The sequence below is a fragment of the Leptonotus elevatus genome, chromosome 10 (assembly GCF_054856555.1).
Source record: "Leptonotus elevatus isolate MCC_2025b chromosome 10, RoL_Lele_1.0, whole genome shotgun sequence".
In the NCBI taxonomy this organism is placed as follows: domain Eukaryota; kingdom Metazoa; phylum Chordata; class Actinopteri; order Syngnathiformes; family Syngnathidae; genus Leptonotus; species Leptonotus elevatus.
Window position 1 is genome coordinate 13,381,176 of NC_141248.1, and position 24,121 is coordinate 13,405,296.

Sequence of the window (24,121 nt, forward strand, 5' to 3'; positions counted from 1 at the left end):
CACAATGGACTTCTGCGATTGTACAGTTTCCCTCACCGAGTCAAATCAAAGAGCTGATTGGTGGAGTCGCAATCAAGCAGCGCTTGCAGTTGGTCGACCAGTGCGTCAATCAAAAGTGTGACGTAGAGAATCGAAACTTAACTCGGATTGGATATTTCCGAGGAAATTGGTAATGAAAGTGACACCGCGAGAAATCATGCCCGCAACCTTTATTGTAAATTTAATTTACCTCTACACCCACCTATTAACGATTTGTTTGTTTTTCTTTTCACTTCCATTCTTTGTCAGACCAAACGTGAACTACTCAACAAATTCCATGGAAGACCACATGGGGGTTGTCTTCACCATCAACGGTTTTAAACCATGGATGGTACGAGTCGTACGACTGACATTTCAAGTAAACAGAAAGTGGTTGGACGGTTGAATAATCTCAACGCCTTTACTGTAGTTGATAAGAAATGTAATCAGCATTAATAATTAAATTATTTTATATGCAGAGAGAGAGAGAGAGAGAGAGAGAGAGAGAGAGAGAGAGAGAGAGAGAGAGAGAGAGAGAGAGAGAGAGAGAGAGAGAGAGAGAGAGAGAGAGAGAGAGAGAGAGAGAGAGAGAGAGAACGTAACTTTGAACAAAAATTGATTGGTAAACAAACATCTGGGAAATTTAATCAACATTAATAATTGAATTATTTTATATATAGAGAGAGAGAGACAGAGAGAGAGAGAGAGATAGAGAGAGAGAGAGAGACAGAGAGAGAGAGAGAGAGATCGTAATATTAAACAAAAATTAATAAATAAAAAACATCTGGGGGGGGGAAATATATATTTTCGCAATAAATTTGAATGCAAAACAATTATTATCTGATTTTACACTTGCTGCTGCTACTGTTATTAGTGTTAGTTAACCCCTTCAGACCCATAGATGGTCCTAGTGGACATGACATATTCGCATGTCTAAACCAATAAAACGCAAAATTTGGATGATGTCAACGCCTCTATTTCATGATTGGATCTTACATAACCGATCACAATCGCAAATTGATTTGCATGATGTTGATGTTAAAAATGTTGCCTATAAGCGTATAGGTTTACAACACGTTACAGTTATATTATCCTGGCATCCACTATAACAACTAAAAACATGAGATAACCCCCCCCCCCCCCCAAAAAAAAACATTTCCATGTTGTTCTTATGTGGGAAAAGAGTCAAAATCTGCAAAAATAAATAAATTTTGCCCAGCAGAATAAATGAGGGTCACCAAACCAAGACTCTATTGCAGGGATGGCACCAACACGTGGGCTAAAGGGTGCTAGGGCCCCACCAGAAATCTGTGTAGTCCAAGTTAGGCCCCTTCAGGATTTGATTTTATATTCAGTATATTTTGAAATTATTTTCTCAGCCCCCCTATGTATCGGTCAAGCTCCCCTGCAGCAGTCGCCTATTGTGTATTCAATGTTATTGTTATTTGTCTGTATTTATAAATAACAAGATACATACACATACATTAGTATGATCTAAAATGCTTTCTGCATTTATTTGTTTTCATTCCGTTCATTCATGAGATTAATTATTTTTATTGTATTGTATTGAATTCCTTCCTTCATTTATGCAGCGGATAAGACTGTGCTAGGCTAATGTACAAGTAGTTTAAAATTAATTCAACACGACTCAGACAACATATTACAAAGTTTGTTTTATTTTAGGTAGAAAATATACAAAGAAAAACAATTTTGTTCATGTCAAATTGTAAACAAAAATACTGGATATAGCTTGTTATGTGGTCTTTTTTTTCTCTCTCTCTCTTCAGTGCTCATATAAGTATGTGGAAATGCCCCACTGGTAATCCTGAATACAGTAGTGTATAGTTTTTAACATTTCTCTGTCAGTTGAAGTGGGCTACATTTTAGCTTTTGATGTAATGTTCTGTCAAGTCCTTCATGAATAGAAATAAGCAAGGAGCAGATGAGGCTTCTTCATGTGGGCACTGCTTTGGGCTTGAGGAACATCCTGCTGTGCCAGTAGTCGGGATTGTCAAAGGATCTGTCCCCATTTGCAGGATCTCCCACCTCAACTCCAGCTCGTACTTTTACATAAGGGTTGACGCCCAGCTGACGAGCCGCGGTGCCACTTGCCTCTCCCTCGCCGCCTGTTTGCATGTTCTGGTACACCGCTGCGTCTGCAGGCTTGACGGCAGTGAAGCAGTCCATGTCTTCGTATTCATAAGCCTCGCCCCCGTCCCGATCCTGGATCTTCAGTGCCTTGTTTTCCCGAAGAGCTTGTCTCAGTTTCGGCTGTCTGTTTGTGTAATGGTAATTACTGTCTTCCACGTACTCCTCTTCGTCCTCCTCCTCTTCTTCCATCATCCCAGCAGCTATAAGAGGAGGAGGAGGAGGAGGAGGAGGAGGAGGAGGAGGGTCATGTGCCGGAGGGTCTTCGTCCGTCTCACTACACCTGATATCCATATATTCATATTTAACCTCTTGAGAACCAAGCTGTTGGGAGCTGTGATTGTTCCTGATGGATGGCGTGACATCACCCAAGCTCGCCGTCACCTGTGACGATAGTGAGGATGTTCGCTTCTTGTTGGCCTTGAGCCGGTGGCCGTTGTCCTTGAGGTGACTGTTGATTCGGGGCAAGAGGCACGTCTGCTTGTTCATGTACTCGTATTCCTCGTCGTTCATGTTGTACAAGAGCCCGGATGAGTGCGACTTGCCCAACCCGCCGGGAATGACTCGAGACGGACACAGCAAGGTTTCTGGGAAGTAAGAGGTACAGTTATTTTTCACATTTACTCACTTGGATCAATAAACCCATCCATCCATTTTCTATACTGCTTAAACTCAAATATATCACCTCTCTCCGGGCTGTCTCCAGGCAGCACGTAACCGTTTTGGTCCTCTTCGTCCATCTCTGGGGAGGGCGTCTCAGGCGGCCCACCAGACAAGCTGTCTCTCTGGGACATGTAGGCACTGTCCTGCCGATGACGCCGACGCTTCGGGCTGCCAGTCAGAGATAAGTCCTCGATCATCTCCAGCTCGGTGGCGGTGCCGCAGCCCTCCGAACTCTCGGATACGGTGCGAGCAGAGTTGAGTCGAGAACGTGACTGCCACGAAGCCTGAAATATTGTCAACAATGCATTCATTCACATTGTGTAAGTACGTTTGTGAATATATTGACACAGGATAGTTTTTGTGACATTTTTGTTCGGTGGTGTGTCGTGAGAGTTTTCACATATGAAAAGTTAGAGGCTGTAGTTGGGCAATACTGTATCTATTCTATAGTAATGTTGTATCTTTAGTTAATGATACAGTTAATCTATAATAATTTCATAGTGATTATTAGCAGTTATTTGAAGTTAAAAGTATGCATTAAGATTTAGTTAAAGAAGGTAAAAAAAAGCATTGATTTGTTTCCTGTGTTAAAATGGTGTATTGAATTCTTTCTACCACTAGGTGGTAGTAGCGTTTCCTATTAAACATCACTGTGCGTTCGAGACAGACAGGAAGAAAAAGATATACTTTGTTGCGCATAATTAGAAGAGCAAAGAAGAATAGAGATTATATAGAGAGAACGGTAAAACGGTAATGCCAAAGTTTTTTGTTGTTGTTGTTTTTTTCAAGTTGGAGTAAAGTAGGAATGGCAGAAATGGAACATTGAAACGATCAAATCATTTGAAACGATTGATTCACATAAAGAATCAATCTTTTGGAGCGTTCGAAACATCTCCCCACAGCGACATCTGGTGGCCAAGTGTGAAACATTACAATCAAACAGTAGATAAGTGTTCCCAGCTCCCCAGTAAGGAAACTAACAATTGGCTGTCTGTCATCACCTAATTTACACAACTGACAATCGGGCTATAATTGTAATAGACACCATAAGAGAGAGAAATAATATCATGGCAAACAAAAACTGAATAACCCCCACCCCGTCAAAATAAGTATAGATGAGCTTTTTGTTTCTGATACTTGGTTTGTTTTTAATTTTGCCTCTCAACATGACTTAAATGCTTTGATGAAACCCCAAGTGCTATCACATTTGATCAAAAACTACATTTCAACAGGCTACATTTCAAAGGCTGTTTTTTTTATTTATTTTTGCGACAGGGCATCAAGTTTTGACAGAAAGTATTAGAGAGGAAAAATAATGACCTGCAAAAACATGACACCCATAGCAGGAATTGAACCTGGGTTACCTGGATAACGTCCTCTCGTGCGGGTGCGTTACTACTAAACCAATCGCTGCGTTCAAAGCATTCAAGAGGATGTTGACATTTTGTCATGTAGGGCGATAATTCAGCAGCGCAATTTTACATACGAAGTATACTTAGGTTGGATTTATTTCAAATTTAAGACATTTTAATATAGTGCAATGGTCAGATTTGATTTAATTTCAGAAAAGGCACTTGCTGAAACAATGGGACGTTTTTTGGCGTAATGGAACGCGAAAGGCAACTGTCACGTGACATCCTGATTACTGAGACAGATTTAGGAACGCGATTCGAATCACAAGTTCCGCCTGGGTTCCGGTACGTACCAAAACGCAGTTTCGATTTTGCCATCACTGGAGTAAAGAAAACAAAGACAACTCGAAACTTACAATTAGCCCCCACAAGTAATGGCTCTCATCGTGGTTTAGCCAGTGTAGTGGTAGAAAACAAATAACTTGGCTCAAAAGCAAATGCAGCTTACCTGTCCTGGATTGTCTACACCTGAGGTCATTGGCAGATAACCAGCACCACTTGGTGAACTCAGAACCACCTTAACAGACACAAGGTATATTTACGTTACAGGAAGTTACACTAGAATATATGCACAGTGTTTGGAAAGTCACTGTGCATTTATTATTATTAACAACATTTGAAAGTAGAATACAGAAGGTACACTAATTGTATTTGAACATGTCTGCACAGTGACTTTCTGAACATTTGTATTTTAAAAATAGACAAGAATTACTTTGTGAGAATCCATCCTGGACAGGCCACTGAGGCTCCTAGACTTAGTGGGAGACAGGTAGTGGGAGGGCGGGTTGAGGTCGTCCATTGATATTTCCTCCGCCTGGTCCTCTAGCTCGAAGTCAAGATCCTCCAAGTCATCCAGGTCTGCACTACGTTGGGTAAACTCATCAGGGGGCCCGTCAGGCTGGCTGCAGTCCTCCTGTTGGCATTAAAAAAATATATATTGACACAAATTAAACATAAACATAATACCTGTGTGCTGTTACCGAGTCTGTTTCGCTGTCTTACCTTTATCACCAGGTAGCGAGGAGGATCTCTCGCCATTCTGGTAAATTCATTGGCAAGCTCTTTGAATGTGGGACGGACGTTCTCGTCAATCATCCAACCTGCAGTTTGTTGTCACATTTACAATGAAAAATGCTATTCAATCCTATCAATATATTGATTAGGTTGTAATTCTGAGCGGAAACTAATGTTCATCAACTCACACTTGACCATGACCATGTACACGTCAATTGTGCAAATAGGGGGCTGGGACAGTCGCTCGCCCTTTTCCAGCAGATCAGGAACGTCCTGCGGGCGCATGGTTGAGTACGGCTCCATCCCGTGGGACATCAACTCCCATATTGTTACGCCTGTGAATGAATGCCAGATTTGATGTGGCATCAAAAAGCACGGCACCCAACAACTTTCAACATATATTGTAGGATAGAGAACAATGTATTATTGCCCACCAAGTCCTGTCATATTTGTTGTAATAATTTGTCCTTATTTTCCTAAGTTTGCTTCATCAAAATATATTTATTACCATAATTAACTCATTTGCTTCCATCGTAAATGTTTTACGTGTCCCAAAGACGTATTTATACGTTTTTATGTGTGTGTGTTTTTTTAAAGGCTTTGATGCAGCCTCTCAACTGCAAAGAACGGTTGAAGAAATGGTAGTTATTACACAAACGGCCAGCTGGTGGCAGCAGAGCATAGGAAATGAACCAGGACCATGTTGAAAAAACAATTACTCAGAATTCGAAATAGATTTGTGAGTAATGATGAAACTTAGCAATATTCTAATGCTAATTGCTGCAAAACGGAAACAGATAGAAATATCCTTTTTTTTCCTGATGAAAGAAGATACTTTCTTTTGTTTTTATAGCAATAGAACACAATATTCTGTGGGCCTTGCGAAATCAGTCCAAATCCAGTAAAAGAGCCGGGAGTGAAGGGGATTGCTTCCGTGAAAATGGCTGGGAGTGAATGAATTAAACGCCAGGTCAGGAAAGCGGTTAGTGTTCGCTCTCAGTGCAATTTTTATTCACGGTATTATTTTATATCGAACCACAAAAACATGGTGTGATTGTCAATGAAGAAGCAGTTTGCCACAAAGAAAGGAAAGGCAACAATAAATATGTGAGTGTATATCATTTCAGAGGTTGGCAATGATTGATCGCCCAAGTCACTGACTACATTTGTGCATTTCTAATCACAAACACACATGAACGTAACATATGACTGTTATTGGAAAACACATTTTGCATTGATGCAGAAAATGGCACCGAAAACATGACTCACCATAACTCCAGACGTCACTTTGATGAGTGTATCTGCGAAACAGGATGCTCTCCAAGGCCATCCACTTGATTGGTGTCTAAATGCATATGTGAAGTACAGTATTCAAATACAACACACATTTAATCCAGTGATCTTTATTTGACTGAAAGTCAATTTTTCAGCCAGTATACGAACCTTGACTTCATTGTAAAAATACTTTTTGTCATCAGGGTCCAGTAGGTCGGCAATGCCGTAATCGCAGATCTGGGCGGTGTAATTATTCTTCAACAGCACATTTCTGGCAGCCAGGTTCCTGTGAACCATCCTGTTCTCCTCCAGGTAATACATACCCTAATGACAGAATACAGTAAATGCAATACACCACCTTGGCTATTATTACATAGAGAAGTGCTGCTCAGTCAAACCACTTGACTTTACCTTTGCAATCTGCACACACCAGTTGAGGAGCCTCTGTGGGCTGAGCTTGTTCTTGTTGTTCCTGACGTGCTCCAGCAGGGAGCCTTGGTTGTTGAGCTGGCTGATGAGCTGCAGGCTGGCGCCGGGGCAGATGCCGAGGATCCGGACGACATTGACGTGGTCCAAGCTTCCCATCACCATCATGTGCTGCCGTCAACATTGAGAACTCATCACTATTGCTGGCAGTTGATGAAGTTATAACCGCGCATTTATATATTTGTTCAATTCTCTTTCGAAAATGAGCGATGTTTGGGTTTCTCACATCTGTCACTTCGAAGAATGTCTGCCGCCCAGTGCGATCATGAATGGTTTTTATGGCAACTGGAAGCTTCACTGTATCTCCCTCGGGGATCCAAATGCCCTGTGAAACGCAGAAGGACTTTAGCGTGCTTTTAGTCAGTAGTAAGCGTGCAACAATGTTGTTCGCATTGGCACAATCTTCACTACCTTATTAACTGATCCAAACACGCCGTTACCCAGCAGCTTGAGCTTACGCAGCTCAGTGGATTTCAAGATCCGAGCGTGGACTTTGGGCCCCTTCTCACCAGAATCCAGCGGCTCAAAGCCCTGAGAGCACACAAAGATGTATTATAAACCTAGAAAGGATTAGTTGTGGATGAGCATATTGTAATGTATGGCACTGGAAAGTCTCCCAATTGTTTGTAAAAAGAAGAAGCAAATGAATAAATTTCAAGATAGACACGACTCACAACATTTAGGGATAGATAAAAGGCAGTGTACTCAATTTCTCTAAACCTCGTGTACAATGTGACCTAAACACCCGAGTTTGTAATAAAAAAAATATAATAATAATTTACTTCCTAAAATACTGCTAAATCTATGAAACACCGATTAAAATGTGCCCTAATACACTTAATTCTACTGAAATACTCACTAAAATATGCCAATATGTACTCAAACACTCCCTAAAAGTTACTTTAATACTATGAAATACTCAATAACAGCTGCCTAAATCACTTAAATCTACTGAAATACTCCCTAAAAGTTTCTTAATACTTTTAAATCTGTACACACAAAAATACCCCTGAAAAGTTACCTAAATACTCCTAAATGTACTCAAATACTATTTTGAAATTACCATACTCTTTGTTTTGTGGAGTTAGGTCTCTACCTCTCGTCTTTTGATGTCAAGTACCTGTTGTTGTTGTTGTTGTTCTTGTTTTTTTTGGGGGGGGGGGGTATAATTTTTCATATTGTCTGTATTCTGTTGGTCTGTTTGTTCTATCAACTGAAAATCTAGAAATAAAGTTTAAGTTTAAGTTTAAGTTACTCTTAAATATACGGGGAAAAAAATGTATCTAAATAATTATTCAAAATGTTGTACATAAAACAATTATAAGTGATTAATTGCAAATGTTTTGCACTTAAAATTAAATACAACTGAACAGTACTTAACAAATGTACTGTACTGGTTTTTAAAAAATATATATATTTATTTTTAAGTTGATGCCACTTTCACATATACTGTAATGCAGTTTGTAAATGTACTGTAATTTAGTGATTTCTCTGTGTACCACTAAAAAGAAGTGGTACTGTACCACACTTGAGAATTTTGCTGCCCAGCTTGTTATTAGAGAACATCAAAATAGTGAAACAGTGAACAGTTCTACATGTGCATTCAAAATATTAGACTAGATCAATTTAACTTAACCAATAATGTTCTTTAAGTTCATCCTGAAATGTCACCCCAAAGCCAAAAATCCAGATTTTTTTTTCTTTTTACTTATTTCAATATATTCCCAGATTTACGTACAATAAATCCATCAGAAGAACGCAGCCATTAGCCAGACTCACCCCTCCATTGGCCAAGTATCTCCTCATAGCTCGTTTGCGACGGATGGCGAGGCTTCTGCGGTACAAAACGCTCAGCACGAAAACAGAAAAGCTGGCAAACAGAAGGACAATAACTCCCAGCACGATTCCAGTGGTTGCTTGTCTAGAAAGACAAAAATGGAGAAAAAGACATTTCACATTGAGGAAACTTAATACATGAGCGCAAATGGGGGATGAATGAGTGACGAAACCTACCCAGAAATGTATCTGGAGGAACCAATACAGCCTCCAGTTCCCGGCCCAAAACACCTAGAGAGAAATCATATTTCAGCTAAACGCAAAAAACACAGTGAGTTCACAAAGTCTCAGAGGTTTGCCTTACCCTTGAGTGCAGTTGATGTGACATGGTTCGCAGCGGCCCTTCTTGTTTGGGTATTTAAAGATGACCCCCTCGCCTCCCATCACACCCTCAGGACACAAGGAGACACAATGTGGGCCGTCCTGACGGTTGGCACACGCTACACACTCATCTGCTCCCTGCACACAAGGGAATTTTGAAAATTGGGTTTCGTGATTATTTCTTGTACCACTAGAGCGAGCCCATGTACCAGACTTCAAGAATTTTTGTGAGCATTCTTTTTATTTTATTTACCATGCCTGTGCAGGTCTCCTTCCCCTCCTGGACTTTACACTCAGGGTGGCAAGGCATACATTCTCCCGATGGATTCGCAAACTCTCGTGTCTCCCTACAACAGGATGGAAATAATGTTTCAAAATGCATCCAAAAACTGGAGATAACAAAACAAAAAAAATAGCAACGTCGGGTTGGCAGGATTGCGGCAAGAATGAAAACTGACCCTTTCAAGAACATGCAGTCTGGCACACAAGTTCCCCCTCTGCTGTACTTTTTGCAGGAGAGACACTGATTCGGGCCTGGACCCCAGCAGCCTTCCGAGGAGCAAAGGGGGTCGCACACGTGGCCGATCTCAACTACACATATGCACAAACAGACATACAGTAAATGTCATCTAAATTTCATGTACCAAATTCAATTACCGGTAAATGTGTACGTAAACTGTGTAAAATACATTAACAGAATACAATGATAATTCACAACATTTTTGGGATCATAATATTATTTGCAATTCAACAATTATTTTAGAAATAAATACAACATTTTTAATTAAATGTAAATTTATATATTTTACAATAATTATATTATTTACACTGTTTAATTAGATAAATGATCACTATGGTGGGCTGAGAGCGAAGGTCACAGCAACAACAATAGCAATAACAATAAATAAATATATAAACGTGTATATATGTAAGATATAAAATACTTAATTGTAATATAAAAATTATTCAATTTCTTTATTTGGTAGAGTTTATGTAAGTATGATTAAGTGACTAATTATTTCATAAAATAAAAATGTTAATTTTATATGTAAAAATATAAATATTTTTCTGTTTTTTTCACAATAAAGTCATAAACCAATTAGTCAACGAGATTTATTGATTGATTGATTGATTGATTGATTGATTGAATGAGTGAACTTTTTATTTCAAACATGCAGAAAAAAAACAATGAAATTCAATAAAAAAAATCTACAATATAATATCCTATACAGTCTGAAGTAAAATAAATAAATAATAATAATAAATAATTTTAATTAAATTGATTAATTAAATCATGAATGCAATTAATCAATTTTAAGGGGGAGGGGGGGCAGCTAAATTAATACAATAATAACTATTGCAGAACTGCCAATAATGTAAATTGCAAGATTGCAGCTGGCCGTACGTGGCCCCAGAGCCATATTTGCCAAATCAACTCACTGCACTCATTTTCTGGCCGGTTTTCCTTAATGTCAATGTACTTCTGGCGTCGCTGCGGGCGCGAACTGCTATTCAAGATGCGCGTCCAGTTGACAGTGTGATGGTAGCACAGCTTCTTGTTCCCTGTAATGTAGACGCTTCCGTCATTTATTCTTTGAAGCGAGCGTAAGCCCAGAGAGGTCAAGGATGGGATCTTCATCACCAGCAGTGAGTAGCCCCTGAAAAATAACGACAACTTAATGTAAGGGAGGGGAAAACAAGATTTGGTCATTCTGTTTCCAAATGATTGTCACTGGAAAAAAACATGGAAAAAAAAAAGACACCCACCACCAACTAAGATTAAGAAGAAAAAAAAAAAGGTGGGTACATGAAAATATTACTTTACCTTCGAGAGCTCACTCCTCTAAATGGTTTTAAAGGGGGACAAAAAAAGACACAATGTGATTACTGTATTAGAATACAATGTTACACAGAGTGGATAAAAACGGCCCCAAAATAAAAATCACCTGTAAAGAGTTCTGCCTTGAATGGTTTGCAGGTTGGAAAAGACGGATAAGTCAGTCATGTTTTCAGGCCATGACTGAATACTGAGGATGTCTGAAAGTAATATATTGTGTGTGTTTAGCGGTCAAACCAAAGAAAAATGAACACAAAATGGCTGAGAAAAAGTCACATTTTGAACAAACACAAACCTGTAATCTCTCGCACCGTGTTGAAAACCTTCAGTTTTTCTGGATCAAGGGCTGGGATGTTGTTGTAATCATCACTTTTTTATTGGCAGAAAAGACGCAAATGTCATTTCAAATCACGCAGACATCAAGGACACAAGCATTAGACATAGAGAGTCTTGTTACCCGTGGATCCCTGTCACCAGGAAGTGAAGACTGCCCTGGATTTTTGTGCAGTTGATGAAACTGTCGATGTTAAGAGCGTCCACCGTCTGTCGGTTCTGAGTTCCTGTTCCGCGGCAAGCTGCAAGGAAACATTTCAATGGAGGAATCCATTTTGGGGGAAATAATGCACTATGCACGTCCAATACTCTGCAGAATTTCAATGAATAATTATAATGAATTAATTATATAAAATTTTGACTCATTGTACCTTTTGTTAAAGAGTTGTGTTTAAAATTTAAAATGTAATGAAAATAAATATATCTAAATGAAAACAGAAAGGGGGAAATTTAAATGAATGCAAAACAAATATTGGCTCTATGATTAACACTACACTGGAATGTAAATGTTGCATTTAGGTCATTTTAGTTAGACACCTGTGACATTCAGCACCTTACATACCTTTAGGACAGAGGCCTCCACAGAGCTCGCACCTTTTCAATCCATTTTTCTCCACTTCCATTTTATGTGCAGGACAATTGCTCACGCATGAGCTGCCATCCACTACGAAGTTTGCTGTGAAAAAAAACCGCGCACACACACGTACGGCTAAGAGACACAAACACCACAAATATATTGCGAATTGTAAAACAACGATTGCTTGAGACTCACTGGGACACTGGGACACACAGATGGAGCCATACTGGTACTTGGCATCGGGGTTGGGCTCCAGTTTGAAGGTGTGCTTGTTGTAGATCACAGTCTGGGGACACTGAGGGACACAGGAACCCGAGTTGTTGAAGTTCCTGCAAGCCTGTAAAATGGAACATATGGTCGGAGTTTGTCATTTGGGTCAGCCTGGTCTTGGGGCTCTCAAAAGTAAGTGTGTCGCAAGGATTATAAATATTAGCATTAGCAATATTAGAATTTAAAAAAACAACTCATTCACGGCTATGAACGTCAAAAATTATTTTGAACTATTTCTATTAGTTTAACATTTTTTCCACTTTTGTTAACAATAGAATGAAACCTAGAATTTTTTTTTATTGTACATTTAGAACAGATATGAAATTTGTGATTAATCGCAAGTTAACTAGTGAAGTCATGCGATTAATATCGATTAAAAACGTTAATTGCCTGACGTCCCGAATTTGTAATAATCTTCTTCTTTTTTGTTATCCATTCACCGCCATTGACGGCTATAAACGTCAAAAATTCATTTTAACTATTCATATTAGTTTAACATTTTTTTTTCCACTTTTGTTAACAATAGTATGAAAACCTAGATTTTTTTAAATTGTACATTTTGAACAGATGTAAAATTTGTGATTAATCGTGAGTTAACTATTGAAGTCATGCGATTAATTACAATTAAAAAATTTAAACGCCTCTTGCCTTTAATTTTTAATAATTCAAAAAATAAGAATTTATGGCAGTAAATGAGTTAATATTGCGTTTCTGTAACATAAATTAAGCAGCCAAATCCACCATTTTGTCTCCATCTCAAGAGGCCCATTTTATCACTTGCTGTCGACTGAAAATTACATCACAGTTGCGCAGTGCTCAGGTAACGACCAATCACGGCTCAACTGTTTTCTGAGTTTGGTCATGTGATGTTCGCTAGCTGAGCCATGATTGGCCATTACCTGAGCCCTAAGCCACTGTCATTTTCAATTGACAGCAAAATGGCCACCACGTGATTTTTTTTGTCTTAAAGGCAAAGTACGCCTCTGGGGACAAACAACATTCGTTTTGGTCCAATCATTGATTTGACATTGTGATCTGAAAAGAAAAGGAAGCCAACCATTGGGACTTACAAAGCAGTCAGTGTCAAGGGGTCCAGTGCAGCCTCCCGCACACTCAGTGTGACAACACTCACTTGGGTTCCGGCCAAAACAGCGGCCATTGCACTGGGGAGCGCACACCGTCTTTGTCACTGGAGCACATTTGAGACGACGTGTCGGTTAAACAAGCGGACACACAGAAAAGTAAGACGGCGATGTCACTCACAGATCTGACACGTGTCGTTTCCGGGACCCCAACATGGAACATCCTCACATGCTTCACTGCAAGGCTCTGACGCATACATTCATTTCAGTAAGGTTAATAGCTTTATTGATTTAACACTTTTGCACAAAATTGCACCTCAGTTGACAGACATTTAAAGAAAATGACATTATTCACATTGAGGAATGATAGAATATAAAATGAATAGTAAAACAAATATCATACATATTTTAAGTGCCCCAAAAATATACAATATGCACGCTCAAACAGTTGCTAAATATATTTATATCTTTAAAGGTGAACTCTTTGGAATTAAAAGCTTTGTACAAATGGTATTCATCCCATTAATGCTAATGAAAACTCAATTGAAGTACATTATGTGTTTTAATAAATATTGCCTTTATAATCATCCTAAATCCCAAATTTTGGGGCAACCTGTACACAGGGACATAGAGCACAAATTACATTCAAATTTAAAAGGTAATTGCTCTCTATTGTATGTTGATGTTCAACATTTGAGTGTACAAGGGATTAAAGTGTGGACTACTTTTAACATCATTATCACTAAAAGGCCCTTTTAATCTATATTTGCTCAGATGATATCAGTTAAAACTCACTGGGTGGTGATATTTCAAGTCAGATATTTGGGCTGGCTCCAAAAGCTCATCAAATTCTTCACATTGTTGCATTTTGTACTACTCCCTTAATGTACACAATGCAAATGCTTTAAGTGTCTACCGTATTTAACAACTGTGTTTTGTCTTTAACATACAACAGGTCAAAAAAAAAAAAGTCTACACTCATCCGGTTCAAATGAATAAATATTTCAGAGATCATTTCAAAAGGTTTCCACCATTAATTTGAAATATAACTGAAAACTGAACTGGGAAAAAAAAGAAATATTTATAAGAGTTGACGTAAAAAAAGAAAGAAAAAAAGATAGCTTGCACACCCTCTTAAAATGAAGATGTGGCTCTGTTCATAATGAACCAATCACATTCAAACTCATGTTAAATGAGAGCGAGCACACACCTGCCACCATAAACAAAATCAAATCAAGTTTAACCGTTTAGTTTTTAAACTTTTTTTTATTATCTTGGTCTCACTTTTTAAATCACAAAAACCTGGCATTTGGACAGGGGTGTGTAGACTTTTTATATCCACTGTAGCTGAAGCTAGTTTAGCTACTTTAAAAAATATACTTTTTTTTTTCTCAAGCTGCTGTATCTACCTGCAGTCCAGGAAGTCAACCGCCGGTATAATCAACAAAAATTGAAGAACCAACTTTTCCACAGGCATTTTAGTACATCATCATTCTTTTTTACCCTCATGACAAGCCTCAGCAATTAATTTGATTTGATGTACTTTTCACTCACTTTCAGCTCCATTGTCCTCCAACACAATAGGCGCTGCGCCGTCCTTTACGATGTCCAGCCAGTTAACCTGTGGGGCGTAGCTCAGGTACTTATTTTGGATGATCTTGACTCCTCCTTCCAGTATCTCTGTGTGTGGCAGACATTACATGTAAAAATGATGAGACACAAATAACAAGCCGCAACACGTCCATGACTCATCGTATCATTCTCAGACATTATAAGATATTGCAGCACTGGAAATGCACTATCGTGGGTAAGTGCTCATATTTCACCGGCAGTTGTAAGGCTTACACGAACGAAGTATTGCTATGACCTCACCAAAAACAATACACGCTACACACGTACAATTGATGTTCAACGACAGGTATGCTGAAGGCGTGGCAGTGTGGGAGCTCCAACAAGCTGCCTCTTATCTGCGCAGCCGCCCACACTTAAACGTTATATATTTTAACGGATACAGTATATTCAAACGTACACTCTCACATTTACTGTACATGTACACTATAACATATATACTCCCTAATATATACACTCGAATATATACTGGACACGGTCTAAAACACACACTTGCATACTTTACTACGCACCTAAACTAAACAATATACTGTATTCTAATGTATCACTGAAACAAACACTAACATAGTGTAGGCTATACATAAATGGTTTACATCTTATTGTCGTTATACGCATATTGTAAACACTCCTGTTTTTCCAGCTAATTTTTGGGTGGCTTTGTTTTTGATTATTTTTTAATTTTCTGTTTTATTTAATATTTTTTATATAAAAAATTCTGAAAAGCGGAAAAAAAATATTCCGAAAAACTGGGAAAAAATCTGAAAAACATTAAAAGAAAATATTCAAAAAGCAGAAAAAATTTCCCAAAACAGAAGGAAAATTAATAGAAAATTACTCCGAAAAACAGGGGGGATATTCAATGTAAAAATTAAAATTAAAATTAAAATTAAAATTAAAAAAAACACAGACAAAAATACAAAAAAAACTGAGGTTTTTTTCTAGTGAATGTAATACTAAATCTATCAACTATAACTGTAAAATGTACATTGAAACATAGTGTATATACTATCATACACCTTCAAACATACTGTACTGTGCATTCTAACATATAAATTGAAATATGCACTCATATAACAACATATAGCCTATACTGTATACTCTAATACACTAATACATTCTCTGTATGCACGCTAACATATGCATGTATATAATTTATACACTTCAGTTTGTTTTGGTTGTTTTGAATCCCGTTTTGTCATATTTGTTAAAACTGTGTCTGTATAATATAAGCCTGACAATAGTACAAAATGATTTGTTAAAAAAACCAAAACAGGATCCCCACTTAAGAACAAAATGACTTTCTTGTGTACCTGTGAGGTGTGTCAGGCCCAGTTCCTGCAGGCCGTGCTGTCCGTCCTTCTGATAGTTGACCATCACTGCTAAGGCGTAATGGTCGTCGTACAAGGTGGTGCCCCTGATGACACGAAGGTGGTCCAGCGGCAGGAAGCTGAACTCGTTGATGGCGAACAGGATGTAGCCTGTCACCTCTCTGATGGACTGCATGGGATTTAAATATTGGTGGTTTTGGTTGGCATTGCACTCTGAAGGACTTTTATCCCTTTTGATTAACTTTCTTAATTTTGGGTTACAGAACGTAATTGAATTGTACAGGTGTGCCTAGTAATGTATCCAATTACTGTTTATTTATTTATTTATTTATTTCATTTTGAGTGGCTCACCTGGAGGAAGGAGAAATCTCTGGTGTGTTCCATCATGGTGATCTCAAGGTTGCCCATGACGATCTCACAACCAGTGTACCTCTCCCGCATCAAGTTGTACTGGATCTCGGAATTTCCCGTCGTGCTCAGAGCATTTTGGGTGCCGCTACAAACTACCACTGGGAAAGAAATAAAGAATAAACATGACAAAGGTCAAATAGTTCACTACAACTCCAAAGGAGTGGGCCACAGACAATAACGTCATTGTTGGGTTGCATCACATGCTACGATTTTCTTTACTACAGCAACAAACTAGCAATGATGAAAGTGTGATTCTTATCCATTGTTTTTTTTTTTTCAACAGTTGTGACGGTTAAGTGTTTGGCAGAAAAAGTTCTTGCAAGCATATCACTCCCTTGCCCATGGTTCACCAATTGGCATTGGAGCAGCGTTGCCAAATTGTCACCTCGCAAGAAATGTTTGCAGTTGAGTGCCAGTTTGAGACCATTTATGGTTGTAACACTGCTCCGAACCTGCCATGGATAGTGTTAATTTAATTGTACAGGCATCGTGATGGCCATAAAACATCTCAAATTGGCACTGAACTGCAGTTGGGGACAACAACAAAAAACTTCTCAGCAAGCAACAATTTTGTAATGTTGTTCCAATGTCAGTTGGCCAGCCATGGGCCACGCTTACAAAAACTGCAAGAAAAGACCAGAAGTTGCAGAATATGAATGGATTTGCTTCAACAAGGACTGTGCTGTATATAAAGGGTGAGGCTCCAACAAGAAAACATAAGACAAGGTCTTGCCTATGTGCTGGAGGAGTTCATTCATTGAAAATCACCACGAGGCTGCTTTGCTATTCAAATGTCAGGCAGCAAGACACTAACGGTCTGATGAAAACCCATCATTTGGGGGTCTCTGTTTGTATGGAGTCAGTTAACGTGAAATAAAGAAAGAAGAGTTTGCACTACAGCAATACAGTGTGACATGGAAACTGGGCAACACAAAAGGGGTACAACTTAAGAGTTAATTTTCAATTTCTTGAAAAAGATATGCCTCAAATGTCAAAATACTTTTTTCTTCGTCTTTATTATTATCATTATTATTATTAATTATTAATAATAATAATGATAATAATAATAATTAGTTGTTGTTATTATTATTATTATTATTATTATTATTAGTTTATTACTTTTGTGTTTTTTGTGATGCGACCACATCACGGTGTCAGTGATGGCAAGGGGGAAACTGTAATGACGACAGAACAAAAAAATGTACTTATTGTGATTCGGGAACTGCTTTGGCTTCTCGGTACAATCTCAGTACAATGAGCAATACAGTAAAGTATATCAATTACGAGGGGTGTTAGAAAAAATAGATTCGGCAATATATCACGATATTACAGCACGCAATTCTCGAATCGATTCAATATGCGGCCGAATCGATTTTTAAACATCAATTTTTTATGGAAATATTCAACAAAACGTCTTACTTAGGGTTAGGGTTCACACATTAAGAATGGAAGAATGTTATATTAATGGAACATTAAGCCTTAATATTTTATCTCAGTGCTGTTCAAACACGAAACAGACTACAACCTGTTTGTTAAATGCAGTGGCTCAGTTATAAGCCTGATTTTTTTGATAAATAAATACATTTTCATACAAATCTTACAGTGTACATGTACAAGTTTACTGATTTGTATTTTCTAAATTTGAGTTCTAAAAAAAATCGCAATAATCAATTTATCGATTCGTATCGGGATTAATCGGTACCGAATCAAATCGTGACCTATGAACGGCAGGTACTTGGCAATTCATACCCCTATCAATGACTCACTATTCCTTATCATACACATATTCATTTTACAGTACTGATGCTAACTTACTGTAAATTAAATCACTCTGCAAGCACTTTCCTGTTTGTGTTTCATTGTGTGTAGTTTCATTTAATTTGGAATTTTATTATAACGTTGACTTGTCTTTATACACACACACATGACACATAACTGGTAAAACGTTACTTCAAACTTTGGCTCTACAGTTAACAAAGGCTCTATGATGTAGTCAGTTTGTGCTTTGAACATATTTGTTATTCACTTTACATTATTCCCTGAAATAGCTTTTAAAGAACGAAAAAAAAGTAAGATCCTAATCAACACTAATGGACCATACTGGGCTAATTATTCAACTCCAAGGTGACTGTAAAGGTACAAATGTTTTAAAGTAGCCTCCAGGCTTGGGCTTGCAATAAGTTAAACGACATACAAATATTAATACATGCAGAAACACATTCCATTAGGGTCAAAATAGAACAACAAGGAACAGGAACAAAACAGGTTAATGATTAAAATGATTATTCCAATGTGAGCAGCGTACGTGACCTATGCGTCCATAAAGTTGTGATAAGAGTCCATTTATTGTGTTTTTCAAGAACCTGGGGTTGTCACGAATAGATGTGAAAACAAATATATTATATTATTATCCCCTGACATCACCAAGCAATTTGTTTAGGAAATAATGTGTTAGGCAAGAAAATAATAATAATAATAATCAAGATCAATATCTTAGAACAAACAAAATTGTTCAGGGGAGTTCCACTGAAATTATACAAAATTTAAATGTAAACAGTATTAGTTGTGTCATGGACCACAGCTTCTAAAACACCTCAATGCAAACGTGCATGCGCCAGTATGTTCATAATGCAAAGGTGACGGAGCAGGGTGACAAACTGACAGAGGTGGCAAGTTCCAGTTTACCTTATTAAGAACAATAGCGTAAGGTGTAAAACCAACTGTATGCATTTTCCTCTTCTCTTGAATTCTGTCATGCTGTTTTCTGCCTGGCCTATTGTCTGTCTTGCTGCATCTGAAACATTTACAGTGTTTTGGCCACCCCCCTTCAAGAAGCTGCACATGCATGACAAATTGTCTGGTCTCTTTGATAATAAACTGTGCGAGTTACTTTGTCTTCAGGTTTTCATTTTATTAATTTTTGCTTGGAATTAGTTAGTTAGTTAGTTGGTTAGTTAGTTAGTTAGCTAGCTAGTTAGTTAGTTAGTTAGTTAGTTAGTTAGTTAGTTAGTTAGTTAGTTAGTTAGTTAGTGCAAGTCAAATGTTGCTAGAACAATAAATACACTCTTAACACTGCTTGGTCAAAAGTTACCCAAATTGAGTTGCTAACCCAAAAAAGGCAGAGCCCATGCTGGGTTATTTATATGAGGATTTGACCGAACAACCACATTTTGATCCAAACAAAGGGGAAAAAATTAAATTAAATTAAATTAAATTAAATTAAATTAAATTAAATTAAATTAAATTAAATTAAATTAAATTAAATTAAATTACCCTTACTGATGACTTGAAGCACCAAGAACTTACCAGCATAGATTTGATTAATAATAATGCTAATTTTGTTACTTCAGTACACAACAAAACTCTGTTCAAAATCCGAGCTTCAACCCAATTTGCTGGGTCAAAATAATTAGCCCAACCTTGGGTAAAAACTAATCCAATCTACCCAGTGAGTGTCTTAACAAAACAATCCACCTCTGTAAAAATGTATTCAAGTGCAGCACTGAACTTTCCTCCACTGCAAAGGGATGGATGCACGTGTACACTAATAGCAGGCTAGCGTAGCATAAAAATGCAACGAGCGATATGCAAACAATGCACAGGCTGCGGCTGGGGGAGGCTGAGAATGTCAACAGGCCGAGTGGGTTTTCTATCAAAGGACGACTTTCAGCGCTGGCAGACGGATGCCGGGTGAGAAAAAAAAGGAACGGGGCGGAGGGATTAGAGTCAACACACACACAGATAAACAATGGCTTCCTTTTTGAGAGATGTCAAAATTGTAGCGCATCAGTGTCGCATCTTGTGTGCGATTGGCTGTGTTGGATCATTCCACCGCTAACCATAGTATGAACGGCCCGAAAAGGGGGTCATTGCCCTCGGAACTGCACTGTAAACCAACAAGGAAGGAGGAAAACACAACACATATCGGGTTTACGCGTTGTCGTTACCAAGATTTCTGTTTTAAAAGCAAAGCAGGGAGGAGGAGGTGATGACAGCCCGAGTAAAGCGCTTGACACAATGAGCGCGGTAAACAGAAACTTGGCAAAGAGCGGCGAGAAATGACTGCGTGATGAGCGAGCTCACATGCACAGATACCTGAGCGCGGGTGTCGTTTCCTGCCAGCACAAATTGTCACTGCTGATCAGGACTTGTAATTAAAGCAGGTCAATTAATGCTGGCAGTGGGAGTAACAGTAATTTGCTTCAATTAATCATTCTTGACATGTTAATAACTTAAGGTTGCCTATGATTAATTTAAAATCTACAGATAAACACAATATAATCTACGAGGTGTGTCAGGAAGGTTCCGGGGCTGTTTTCTCATCTCGTTCTTTTATATTTATAGACTGGATAGAAGTGTTGTATCCAATTATTTACTGGAAATATTACTAAAGTACTGGTTAGTGTAATTGATAAAATCCTGGTTAGGTCACCTTATGAACCGCAATCCTTTGTAAACCACGGACGTCCTGTACTGTAAATAGTGACTGTGCCTCAAATAGTTGCACCGTGAGCTGTCCATTGCCTCATTTTTATTTCAGAACAGAGAGCTAGTCCCACTATTACCTTGAGGAAAGTTTACGCTAAGGCAGGGACATCAAACTAATTTTCGTCAGGGGCCACATTGTAGACAGGCTCTGAAAACCATATAAATGATATCAATATGTTATTTACAAAGACACATTTGCCCTGCATTTGATTTCTGTACTGCATGTATTGTATATTCTTAACATATAGGAAACACCTATAATATATAATAATATTTTGGTATACAGTACAACTGTTGCCCAATTTTGTCAAGAAGGTATTTGGTGAAATGTAAATAGGAAATAAACAATGATTTATAATTTCGATTTTCTGTCAAATTTAAAATGATGAATACATTCAGCAAGAATCATTTGCTTAGTGGGTCACATTAAACGAATCCTTGGTTTGATTTTGACACCTGTGCACGAAGGAGGTGTCAGTGCACCACACCACAGCCTGATTTGTTTGCCTACTGCTGCGCAGCCCATGGCAACATACAACAACATGCAATTCGTCATTGAATTCAACAACCAATCCAAATGTGTGTAAATCCTCCTATCTCGTAACCCGTTGCATTTTCTACAAGGCACTTTTGTGTTTTCCTCCATTCTTGTAAGGCCACAAAGTAGGGTCGCGGACAAAGAGAAACAAGGATTTTTTAATTTTTTTATTTTTGGACAAACCAGCCCATGAGAACTCTGTTGTAAAGGGAAAAAAAAGTTTAAAAAAAAATCAATAATAAATCCAAGCACATCAGCAAGTGCACCCTAACGCAAATGCCCTATTAAAATATTATTTTGTTCTTGTGTACTGTTTTGCTGTTCAGGAACACTCGTTTAACATTCGTGACGCGTGGAAACACAAACTTGACCAATTAGCTGCGCCAACTAACTGCACTACATTATTCATTGGAATTGAAAGAAAAAAAAAGGACATGCAACTACAATCCGCTAATGTGATGCTGTTGTACATTCCATTCCCTAACCTAACCCTAACGCATTTTCGTGCATCAGTCAAGAGATTGGCATGTCTAACTTAAGCCGTACAAGCATTTTCAAATAAAGGCCTCCTCTCAACTAAATGTCTGGTATTCATTAATTAAAGCCCCCAGCCACCATTTGATAAACAAGATTTTTCATTATAGTTAGTTTGTTTTTCATTTTGAATTTTATTTTAAAATGTTGTTAGTTTTTATCCGTTTTTAGAGCAAGTTTGTAGTTTTTATTAGTTTCTAATTTTTTTTTCCGAAATGCTTAGTCTTAGAGTAGTCTTTATTAGTTTTAGTGTAAGTTTTAGATTCAAATCCAGAACCGCAGAATTGTGAGGCACACCTGCTAACCACCAGGTCACCGTCCTTGATAAAGCAAGATATGAGAAATGAAACTTAACAGCCTAAGTCGTCTTGTAGACACACAACTGTGCTAATCAGTCATAAACAGTCATCTTTCTACATTGTAAAATCATAAATACATATAAAAGCTCTTTCACAACAGGCCTGTTTACTGCACAGTAAATTCCAGTTTAACAACAGGCCAAGAAAGCAGCAGCCTCAATGACGTTAGCCCTCAGATTGATTTAAAATTGTATTAGTTGCCCTGTTGTTGTTTTTTTAACATAGAGGTGTGGTCGCATGCAAATCACGTTGTTGTTGTTGTTGTTCCTTGACATTTGAACATCAGCTGCCGCAGCCTGATGATGAGATTCTGACGACTGTTTTGCTTTTGACCACATTGTTTTTCTCAGTCCCAGGCGCCACCGACGTCTGAAGCAGCAGGTGAAGGTAACAAGTAGGCGGGGTCAAAGTTCACATACTCTCTCTTGGATTCAAATCACAACAACGCTCTCAGTGGCGCTACACTTCCTCTGGGTCGATGTCATGTAACACAATGTAACACTTGTGTTATTGCTCAAAAGGGTCAAGTGAGAAACAAATATTAGTGATTTCATGCTAGGTTTCTAGCTAGCTAGCTAGCTCGCTATCTATCTGTTACCTGCCCTATTACTTAACATGTTTCACAAATGAAAGAAATTAACAGCATAACAAATTAAAACATTTAAGACTGCTGTGTGTTTTCAGAGTGTGTTGAAATGAGTTGAGCAACTCTGCGCGTTCCAGAACCTCGAAAGTGTGACAGGTGAGATAAGCCCACAGAGTTGTGGGAGAGGTGCAGGTGACTCATTGCAAACAGGTTTTGAAGTTTGTAGAGCAGGTTGTGATTGTGTGGCCCGACAGGTGTTTTTTTTTTTTTTTTTCCCATATCACAGCACGAAGTTAAGATTAGACAAAAATGTAAATTTGGTAATCTGCTGACTGTGTGCGTGTGTGCGTGTGTGATTTTACCTCCTTGCGTCTGAGCACTGCAGAGTTGCAGAACCAAGCACGGCGGCAGCAGCAGCAGCAGCAGGACACGACGCACCTGTTTGCCCTTCCTCACAAGCGTGGTCATCCTCATTCAAAACGTCACGCTGTTCCGAAGCAGCATTACCATCCCATGAAGAAAAGGGCCAAAAGGCTCATTTCGATCAGTGAAAGTAGTAGATCCAGGAGCAACGGTAGTAGATACGGTCCTAGTCGTTCCGTCTCCAGCTCATAGTGTGAAGTTGAAATGAATCCAGCAGTGATTGGAGCGTCGCTGGAAGCCAATCAGAGAGTGGAGCGCGTTTTTTCTCCCTTGCTCTGATTTGAATGGGAGGGATCAGTGTGAACAGCGCGCGCACACACACACACGCACACGTGCATGCATACTCACGCACACTCGCATAGCCAGCCAACAAGCACACAAACTGGAAACCTTGAAACACCTTGGAAGACAGGAATAAATTGTGACTTTTGAATGTTGTTATGCATCAGAGGTTATTGTACTTCTATTATTACCTCCCACTTTAAAAAACTGATTGACTGGCCACCAGTCCACGGTGTACTCTGCCTCTCAGTTAATTACAATGATAATAAAG

The 24,121-nt window shown here is 38.4% G+C and overlaps 1 protein-coding gene across 2 annotated transcripts; it reads right to left on the bottom strand.

The window, feature by feature from the left end:
* Nucleotides 1-1,702: 1,702 nt before the first annotated feature.
* erbb3a (erb-b2 receptor tyrosine kinase 3a) lies at nucleotides 1,703-23,785 on the bottom strand. 2 transcript variants are annotated; one of them, XM_086087039.1, is made up of 29 exons: nucleotides 23,508-23,785; nucleotides 16,581-16,738; nucleotides 16,212-16,398; nucleotides 14,827-14,952; nucleotides 13,454-13,519; nucleotides 13,261-13,379; nucleotides 12,116-12,257; nucleotides 11,906-12,019; nucleotides 11,468-11,585; nucleotides 11,306-11,379; nucleotides 11,120-11,210; nucleotides 10,999-11,016; nucleotides 10,614-10,831; nucleotides 9,632-9,764; nucleotides 9,427-9,520; nucleotides 9,157-9,311; nucleotides 9,030-9,083; nucleotides 8,796-8,937; nucleotides 7,428-7,547; nucleotides 7,243-7,341; nucleotides 6,942-7,127; nucleotides 6,699-6,854; nucleotides 6,525-6,600; nucleotides 5,444-5,590; nucleotides 5,244-5,341; nucleotides 4,954-5,154; nucleotides 4,690-4,758; nucleotides 2,852-3,113; nucleotides 1,703-2,753 (listed from the first exon to the last, which is right to left on the bottom strand). In XM_086087039.1, the coding sequence occupies exons 1-29, from the start codon at nucleotides 23,617-23,619 to the stop codon at nucleotides 1,972-1,974; spliced, it is 4,317 nt and encodes a 1,438-aa protein (XP_085943165.1). In that variant the 5' UTR covers nucleotides 23,620-23,785; the 3' UTR covers nucleotides 1,703-1,971. The 2 variants fall into 2 exon arrangements, with proteins under 2 accessions (XP_085943165.1, XP_085943166.1); XM_086087040.1 differs by lacking the exon at nucleotides 23,508-23,785 and adding an exon at nucleotides 18,456-18,549.
* Nucleotides 23,786-24,121: the final 336 nt, after the last annotated feature.